At 32.2% G+C, this 9,328-nt stretch overlaps 1 protein-coding gene across 2 annotated transcripts; it reads right to left on the bottom strand.

The window, feature by feature from the left end:
• Positions 1-5,102, bottom strand: LOC133797707 (calcium-dependent protein kinase 1-like). 2 transcript variants are annotated; one of them, XM_062235718.1, is made up of 8 exons: positions 4,661-5,102; positions 3,324-4,290; positions 2,934-3,077; positions 2,662-2,814; positions 2,274-2,389; positions 1,981-2,148; positions 856-1,080; positions 1-462 (listed from the first exon to the last, which is right to left on the bottom strand). In XM_062235718.1, exons 2-8 carry the CDS (start codon positions 4,117-4,119, stop codon positions 340-342), a joined length of 1,725 nt encoding a protein of 574 aa, XP_062091702.1. In that variant the 5' UTR covers positions 4,120-4,290; positions 4,661-5,102; the 3' UTR covers positions 1-339. The 2 variants fall into 2 exon arrangements, with proteins under 2 accessions (XP_062091702.1, XP_062091701.1); XM_062235717.1 differs by having other exon boundaries at positions 3,324-4,287.
• Positions 5,103-9,328: the final 4,226 nt, after the last annotated feature.

Raw genomic sequence — 9,328 nt, 5'->3', positions numbered from 1 at the left:
TAGAAAATTGGATCGTCGATAAAATGCAGTTTCTGTCAAGAGAAGTACATAATGTATTTTCAACGAGTTTCATAAATTAAACTAAAGGGTAAAGAAAACATTTTTTTTCCTCTCATGGTGTACAAAATATAGTATAGCTGCAAAGGTCATTGCAAACACTAACAGAGATCTCCATGAATTCAAAGAAGAGCATATATAACTGAGCCCTGGCTATACCTTAAGACCAGCATTTAAGCTTCTTACTGTACAATCTTGATCTCTCAAGAAAATCTTGTAAAAAAAATATAAAAAAAAATTCAAAGGACGAAAGAAATAAGAACCTTGTTGCCAATTACGACACTAAAGTTTACGACCCTCTCTAAAAGCAATGCTGAAGGAATTTTGTAGGCCTTTTTTAGCAGGGCCACCAATAGTTCCTTTCTGCATCATCGCCACGAACTCGTTATAATCTATGCGTCCATCCTGCACGAAGAAAAAAAATGTGGGAGAAACGGTAAGGTCTTGGAGATGAAACAAATAGAAGTGATAGCCATATCGAATTCAACCATAAATCACAGAAAACAAATGCAAGTCTTGAAAGAATGCAGGTTTCATTTTAGTAGACAGTAAGATGTTTAAGCCAAATTCACACTAGCAGTAGCAGTTCAAGAAAAAGTAAATTCAACCACAGAAACAAGATCTTAAGTTCTAATGAGTCCATCTTGATATTTGCAAAACAAAACAACTAATGGCTCAAAATAAAATTTGAATGATCATATGCCCTATGCAAGGAAAACAACTCTTCAAATCTCTGAATTTTAATTTACAGCCATTCAATTGGTGCAGTAACAGAATAATCATCAGAGAAATACTCACATTATCCTGATCAACTTCTTGCATCATTTCTTCTATGCGGACGTCCTCTACACCAAACTCCTCGCAAGCATGTTGAAGCTCATCTTGAGTAATGTAGCCACTTCCATCTTTATCGAAGTAGGAAAATGCCGCGAACAAATGATCTTCTCTCTCAATTTTGTTTAAATGCAAAGTGGCTGCTACAAACTCTCCATAATCAATTGTTCCACTGTTATCTACATCTGCCTGCAAATCAGTAAATAAGTTAAACTAAGAATATCTAATGTATTATTCTCCAAACAATTTATGAATTAGTTCTCTATCATATCCTTGAGTGATCACCATAATTGAAGAAGAGAAGAGCATATTAAAAGGTGAGTAATCTCATTACTTATGATGAACGAATAATATTTCAATTTCAATGATTTTTTCCTGAGATTTGTCACCAAAGGTGAAATATCTTTTGAAGTAATTTAGAAATAGATCAAGAGTAAAGCAAATTGTCACATATAAGGATTTTTTATATAAAAAAAAATATATAAAATCAAGATTGAACAAATTACCTCTTGGTGCTTGGTTTAAAGTTGAAACCATACAAAGCCCAGAGACCATTATAAGGAAAAAGGAACTAAAAAGGCAACCCATAGTCCATACTAGTGTATATCTAATCTTAAAAATCTATGCCATGATATATTAGCATATAGATCCAAACTACAGGGAAAATCTCTTTTAGTACTAGATTTAAATCTTTTCATTTTGATCCTAAAATTTTTAATAGTGTTTCCAATAGTCCTTATTAACATTAATTGTAAAATATAAAATGACTGCTTTTAAAAGGTTTAGAGACCAATACTAAGTTCTGTATGAAATTACAGCTGTGCCCTTAAATTAAATCTAACAACATGTGTGTTCAGGGGCTAAAGGGGAAAAGTTTTAAAGACAAACAATATATTCTGACGTTTAGGGTACCAAAAGGAGAGCTTCTCAATAGTTTAGGTGTTTAGAATCATCTTTTGATATACTTAGCTCTGGAACAAGCACAGTTTTTTCAGCCTCTTCATTTGGAATCTTAATAAAAAGAACAAGCATATCCCATTTATAATAGTTTAGGTGCATAGAATCATCTTTAAACATATATGAACTTACTGCTTGCATTAAATCATAAATTTCAGATTCCTTAAGATTAGCTCCAAATCTTTTCAAACCAGCCTTAAGTTCTTCAAAAGTGATTTGACCACTACTGTCAGTGTCTATCATTTTGAACATTTCTTTTAGGCCAGCAATTTCTTCTTCAGATAGGCTCTCTGCAATTACCTGCCAAAAAAGGGGAAAGAAATGAGTTGAATAATTACAAGTCATCTATTCATTTAATTTAGGTATATGACTCTCAATTATTTGGCTTCAAACCATTCATTTATTTAATACATAAAGTGACTTACTCTAATAGCCATTTTCTTGAGCTTGTTCATTGCAGAGAATTGCTTCAATCGACTTAATATTGCAGAATCGAGAGGCTTGTCAGGAGCCACACCACCAACTTGAACCCAGGGATGGCCTGCGAGACATATAAATAAAAGGTTATCAGTGCAAACAGAAGAATGCTGTGCCTAAGAACACCTTGATATAGAATTATATATAAGCAAAAAATTATGACAATTGTTGAACAAAAAAGATGAGAATAATTATTTATACAGCAGCTGAAATGAATAGCAGATGCTTTTCCAAAAAGCTTTGCTCAACAATAATTGCAACCCTTTAATTTCAGTAGCAACACAGGTCAAACACAAAAATTGTAATTATGAAAGCAAACCAGTGACAGAAACTCACACAAAACATCATGTGCAGATATCCGCCTTTTGGGGTCTCGAATAAGCATTTTCCTTACTAAATCTTTGGCACCTTCAGAAATACTAGGCCATGGGTCTGTTGAAAAGTCTAGGTCACCATGTAATACTTCTTCAAATATCCCTTGCTCGCTCTCTATTGAAAACAAGGGAAAAGAAAAAAGGTCACAAAATATACATATAGAGACACAAATAGAAACACCGATACTAAATACAACAATGATGACTACCAAGAAGCATCTTTAAAAATCCTACCAGCCCAAAAGGGAGGCACTCCACTTAACAGAATGTAAAGAATCACTCCAGCACTCCAAACATCTGCTTCTGGACCATACCGCTTGCGTAAGACTTCTGGTGCAACGTAATATGGGCTACCAACCACATCACTAAATCTCTCTCCTGCAAATGGGAAAACAGGTTTTATTAGCTTCTCATACAAATTATGGATCAGATCTAGTTCTATGTTGTGTTAAACAATCACAACAATGCATCATATAGCCGGAGAAGTAAAGTGTAAAATATCTTCTTAGAAAATTATAATTTTGTCTTGAGCATCACATAGTTTACATTAAGTTTATGAAATCATATGATTTATATGTTAAAAATCATTCCAAAGTTGCTAAAACTAAAATACCACTAGAATACCTGGCTTGAAAAAAACAGATAAACCAAAGTCAATAGTTTTGAGAAGTGCATCCTCCTGCTGGTTGACAAAAAGAAAATTTTCAGGCTTAAGGTCGCGATGCATAACCCCCAATGAATGGCAGGCTTCCAGTACTCCAACTATAGTCCTAGTAAGCTCGGCCGCTTTCCTCTCTGTGTAATGCCCGCGTTGGATAATCCTGTCGAACAACTCGCCACCTGCACATAACTCCATTACAACATGGACTGCTACAGCATCCTCATACGCCCCTTTAATGGATATCACATTGGGGTGGCCCGCCAAATGGTGCATTATCTGAATCTCCCTCCTTACATCCTCCACATCGTCATCTGTGACTAACTTCCTCTTTGCAATTGATTTGCAAGCATACTCTTTTCCTGTTGCCTTCTCCACACACAGAAATGTTGTCCCGAATTGCCCTTGGCCTAGTTTCTTCCCAAAAGTGTAGAACTCTTTTAATTTACCAGTTTTTGTTTGCAACACCGAACCAGCCCGAAGTCCAGCACTGGACACCCTCTTCATATGTGGAGACTTCTCGGCTTTCGGGGATTGTGGATCCTTTGTAGGTTCAGGTTTCGGAATTATAACTGGCTCTGGTGGTTTGTTTTGGACTGGCATAGGTGATTCAGGCTCCTTAGATGCCACATCATGGGCACTTTCTCCATTAGTATGTTCAGAAATTGAATCATCCGGAGATCTGGACCGCCACATTGCAGCTGAAACGGATTGAAAGAATCCATTCTTGCTGATGGTAGGACCAACACAAGTATTCCCCATTTAATCCAACTCTTAGTTCCTCCTCAACACTCTTAATTTTAACTCCAAGATCTAATCCAATTCAACCCGTTGACACAGTACATACGATCCAGTCTTCAGCATATTCAAGTCAAACCCCTTTTCCCACCACAGTTCGAATTTGCAAAAACTTAACAAGATGAACTATAACTGCTATCAGAACAAGAAGGAAGTAAATACAAAATTATGACTAAAGTTTCAAGAGTACAAGCATAATTCTGTTAAAATCAATAACTTATACACCTAAATTAGTCTAAAAATCATGACAAAGAGACACAAATGAATAAACCATAAACCCAAGAAAGATCAATGCCTATATTGATCAGTATTTTATCTACAATCACTACAGCCTACACAACACCAAAAGCGAAGAGCACCCGTCTTATAATTTTGGGATCCCAGAAGCAGTCAGTTAAAAATGCAAAAGATCACAGATAAGAACCAAAGATGAGAAAGTCAACAAACGGGAACAGGATAAAGCAAGACAAATGTGGTCCGAATAAACAAATCAAGTAAAGCTCACCAAGCTTGATCAAATCAAGGAGACGCCAAGCAACCCATATGGGTAAAAGAGAAGCAGCCTAAAAAGAAAAGGCAAAAACAGAAAAAGGGTATATGGAAATGGAGCAAGAGAGAGAGAAAATTTGGGTCTTGAAAGCAGTTTTGGTTTTTGAAGAATATTAGATAAGAAAGAAGAAAGAGAAAGATATAGTGGGGTTTGGACTTTGGAGAGGTTTGTCTGTGCTGTGGGCTGTGTATGTATGGACAAATCTCTCCTTTGGTTCTATCTGTTCAAATAATTTAATGGGAAAAAGCTTTTAGTGCTTGGTAAGTTGGCGAAGTAAGCGCGTTTGGTCGGACACTTCAATCCCGGAAGCTGACGAGAACTCCTTCCTTGGTTGATAGATTCAGGCAAGACTGTCCTGACCTTTTCCATTTTATTGGCCCACTTTTCTCACCCATTTCCAAAGGTGTTTGCTTTATTTTCCTTATATTGGTTTTTTTTTTTTTAAATTAAGTATTGGTTCCATTGATACTTATTATTATATATTAGTATTAATGAGTTGTTTTTCTTTTTATCTACCAACAATAAGACTTGGTACTCATGTAAATTACTATAAGGTTCAATTTCATTCTAAATATATTTTTTATTTTAGCTTATATAAATTATTTTAATTAATAAAATTAATTCAAAAGATTTTGAGGATACTTTTACTCATTATTGGCTATGGTGTTTTTGTAGGAGGCTTCAATGTTACTCAAGCATAAATTGTGGCTTTGATGGTGGTGGCGATTGGTATTTTATTATTGGTGATTTCACTAAGAGATTTTTGTGTTGTAACGAGTTAGGTTTTTTATTAAAGAATATTACAAATTTATTATCCAATTTTCTTGAAGGGTACCTAAATTATCTTAGAGGTATAGCTCATTAATTAATAGTACATGCTATCATAATGGATCGGTAATAGATAATTTTCCAATTTTTCGCTAGATTTATTACACTCGGATTATTTTTAATAAATTGTTCACTGTTAAAAAAAAACTTGTTTATTACTCTAAGTAATTAGAGGATATTATTTATATTTTACTTCATATTATAACTAAAAAGTTATTTTGAAGAGCCCTTACCTCTGAGATACTCTAATAACTTAATAATACATGTTTGGAGATGCATGGGTTGACCCAATTGAGCCTAGTGATGGAAGTTGTTCCCTACATTGCATTTTAGATTATGTACTTTTTTTTTCTTTCTACATTTGATTCTTCTATTAGTAAAACTTTTTTACTATATCACCTCACCTAATCTTTTTAGGAAATTTACTTATTTGGTACCCTATATTTTTGTAAAGTATTATTTTAGTACCTTATGTTTTCAATAATGCTCATATGGTACCTTGTATTTTAAAATTACACATATTTGATACTCTAGACTCAGATTTGATAGATAAAATTTTGTCAATATGATCAAACTGTCATCAGTTATATGTAATTAAGTAATTAAATTTAAATTTTCAACTTATATAATTGACAGTAGTTTGATTAAATTGGTAAAATTTTATTAATTAAATTTGAGTTTATGGTACTAAATATGTACGATTTTAAAATACAAAATAACAAATATGTACGATTTCAAAATATTGGATACCAAATAAACATTATTGTAAACACATAGTATCAAAATGATACTTTAGAAAAATACATAGCACCAAATAATTACCTACCCATCTTTTTATTATATAATTTTTATATGTTATTCTTGATTTTGATTTCGACTCTCTAATAATAATAGTATTGTATTAAATTCAAGAGTTTGTACATACAAGTTTTTTTTGGTCAGAAGAGTTTGTACATGCTGATTAAGTCTTTCCATATATTTTAGAGGATTTTTAATTAATTATATTAAATTTTTGTCCTAACAATACAAATATTGATTTAGATCATATTTTTTTTAATAAATCATGTTTCTATCTATATAATATATATTTTACGTGCATTAAATAATTGGGAAAGAATCATAGAGACTCGAAGTATCTTTTTCGTATTTTTTAATCCTGGTATGTAAATAATAAAACACTTACTCATTTTCAATATTTATCTAGTAAAAAAATAATATATTAAATCAAAGTAAAATATTACTAAATAAATGTAATGTCTTTTAATAATGAAGAGTGTCATATATTAAAAATTTGTTTGGTCCATATATTTTAGAGTTTTATATGATGATGATGATGATGTGATGACCACGTTAAAATGTAAAATAAAGCTTATTTGTTATAAGTGATGTGTTTTAATTTTTATTTCATAGTCTCTAACATTGTTTGTCTACCAATTTAATTTCTTAATAAAAAAAATATTTTGTTATTATTAATCTGAAATCAGCTTCTGTAAAATTTAGTAAATCTTCATGTTTTTGTTTGATTATTTTTGCAATATAATTCTTTTTTTTTACAAATAAAGTTTAGTAAAATATATTTGTCAAAATATTTAGAGTTAAAATAATTACAAATTACCGGGAAAAGGTTGCTAAATATATATATATATATATTATAAACTTTTTAAGGGATTTTGAAAATAATGTTTGAATGGTATGAATATAACCTAGTTTTTTATAACACAAATTTAATTTTATATTATTGTTCTGCTATGAGAAAAAAAGTCCATTCAATTCTGGTACCCAAATCTTTGGGTGAGATTCTTGAGGAGCTGTACTTACAACTACCTTTATAAATGGCTTTTGCATCTTTTTATATTATCATAGATATCTTACTTCTTTTTAATAAAATACAAATCTATTAAAATAATAATAAACTTTATCAAGAACGCTTCTTTATACTAAACTTTATGTGACAATTTATTTTATTGACTGCAATACCAATGGTCCGTACAAAATAATACGTGTTAAATAGAAAATATTTTGTATTTGTATTTTTTAAGACAAAAACAATAATTATGTGATAATTATTATTCACGGCCATTTTTTTAAATAAGAGAAAGGATTCCATTAACTAAGATTTCTTGGAAAGAAATATAACTAGAAAAATCAATTTACAAATAAGATGCAACTCATCACAAATTTTTAACCTTCTCCACTTTTAACTCTATCACATTGTTTAGATACTAGAATCATTTTGCAAGGAACATTAACAAGGACTAAACATGATAAAGTGAATAAAACTCCACCACAATGATAGACTATAATACCACCATAGAAGTGGACTACAGCCTCCCCGCAAGGATATTACTGTTTAATGCCCAAATTATGACAATCACTAAGCGGTGGTTGTAGTATAATCGGGCGATCGATCCACGAGGAGATAACCTAAAATCAAAAGATTAGTAGAAAATAACACAAAAAATTAGTAACAATAAATAAATAAAATTGTAAGTGAAAAGAGGTTTGAGATTTTTGTATTGTCTTTTTTATAAAGTGATAAAATAAGATAAATGAAGTAAAAGTAAGGGTAATCAAGAGTTTGAGAAATATAAAGGTTTCAAGAATCATCTATATACTTGTTTAGCTACTTATTAGTTACTTGATTTACAAAAATACACAAGTAAATAGTTCACATCCCGACATTTACTTGGAAAATCTAACATTAAGGTCCATATTTTTTCTAACAAAAGTCAATTTGAGTTATCAAGTTCTTTACTTTAAAAGCACAATGTTAATCTTATGAAAAATCTAAAAATGACAAATGCACAAGGGCAATAATGCAATAAAAGATTAGACATAAAATTATGTATCAATATTACTTTTACTAATTGGAAGCACACAGAAAGAGCATGATTAATTTTATATACTATTAGCATAAGTAAATAAAGATAACAAAATAGAGATGGAGATGAAAGAACATAAATAGCTCAAATATATTACATTAAGAACATAGTAAATCAAAGTAGCAAAATAACATCACTAGCATATGGAATCATCCATAACCTTCCTAGGAAGATTAGGCCATTATACTCATGATTCTCACAAAATTCTAAGAAGAAAATATGAGAAAAAAGTGAGTAGAAATTTTGCTATAGTTTCCTTCCTCTCAAAATTACATACTAAATGTGAAGAAAGAGTCCATATTTATAGAATGAGAAAATGACTAAAAAGAAATTAAACAACAAAATAAGGTTTACAAAATAAATCTGAAATAATAATAATAAAATATGATTTTGAAAAACCAAATCTTATTATTAATATTAACCTAGTTATTTTGATGCATGGTCATTTTTCCATTTTCTAAAATACCACAAAAACATGAGTTTTAAAGCTCAAAATAGCAATTTTGCAAGGCCCAATACCCACAAAACATGGGTTGAAAGTGGCTGGTGGCAGAGGAGGGTTTTGACCCATTCCTAGCCAATGGGAAGGCGCCACGTAGGCGCTGGCTGGGAGAGAGTGAGCTCGGGTTGGGCCTGGTTGCTGCATTGGGCTGCTGGAAGCTTGGGTTCGAGTTGGAGGAAGCTTCGGCTGAATGAGGCAAGCTGCTGGGCGCATTGGGTCGCTGGGGAGGCTTTGCTGCTGGGCTGTTGGAGGTGCATTGGACTGGGCTTGCTTGGAGGTGTTGCGCGGCATTGGAGGCTTGATGCAAGAGGGAAGCTGAGATAGCTTAGACAGGTGGCGCGCTAGGAGCAAGGAGGCTCACGCTGGGGGAAGCTGAGAGGGCTGGTGGCAGTGGCCATATTTGGGCTTGGG

The sequence above is a fragment of the Humulus lupulus genome, chromosome 8 (genome assembly GCF_963169125.1).
Source record: "Humulus lupulus chromosome 8, drHumLupu1.1, whole genome shotgun sequence".
Lineage (NCBI taxonomy): Eukaryota > Viridiplantae > Streptophyta > Magnoliopsida > Rosales > Cannabaceae > Humulus > Humulus lupulus.
This window is presented reverse-complemented; position numbering and strand designations above follow the sequence as displayed.

Bases quoted from the DNA above. Each gene is read 5' to 3' on its own strand.
- LOC133797707 (XM_062235718.1), bottom strand. From the start codon at position 4,119: ATGGGGAATACTTGTGTTGGTCCTACCATCAGCAAGAATGGATTCTTT. The intron at 3,078-3,323 runs GTATTCTAGTGG...TCCCATTTGCAG, and splicing joins ATCTGTTTTTTTCAAGCCAG to GAGAGAGATTTAGTGATGTG. The intron at 2,390-2,661 runs GTGAGTTTCTGT...TATGTCTCGCAG, and splicing joins ATCTGCACATGATGTTTTGT to GCCATCCCTGGGTTCAAGTT.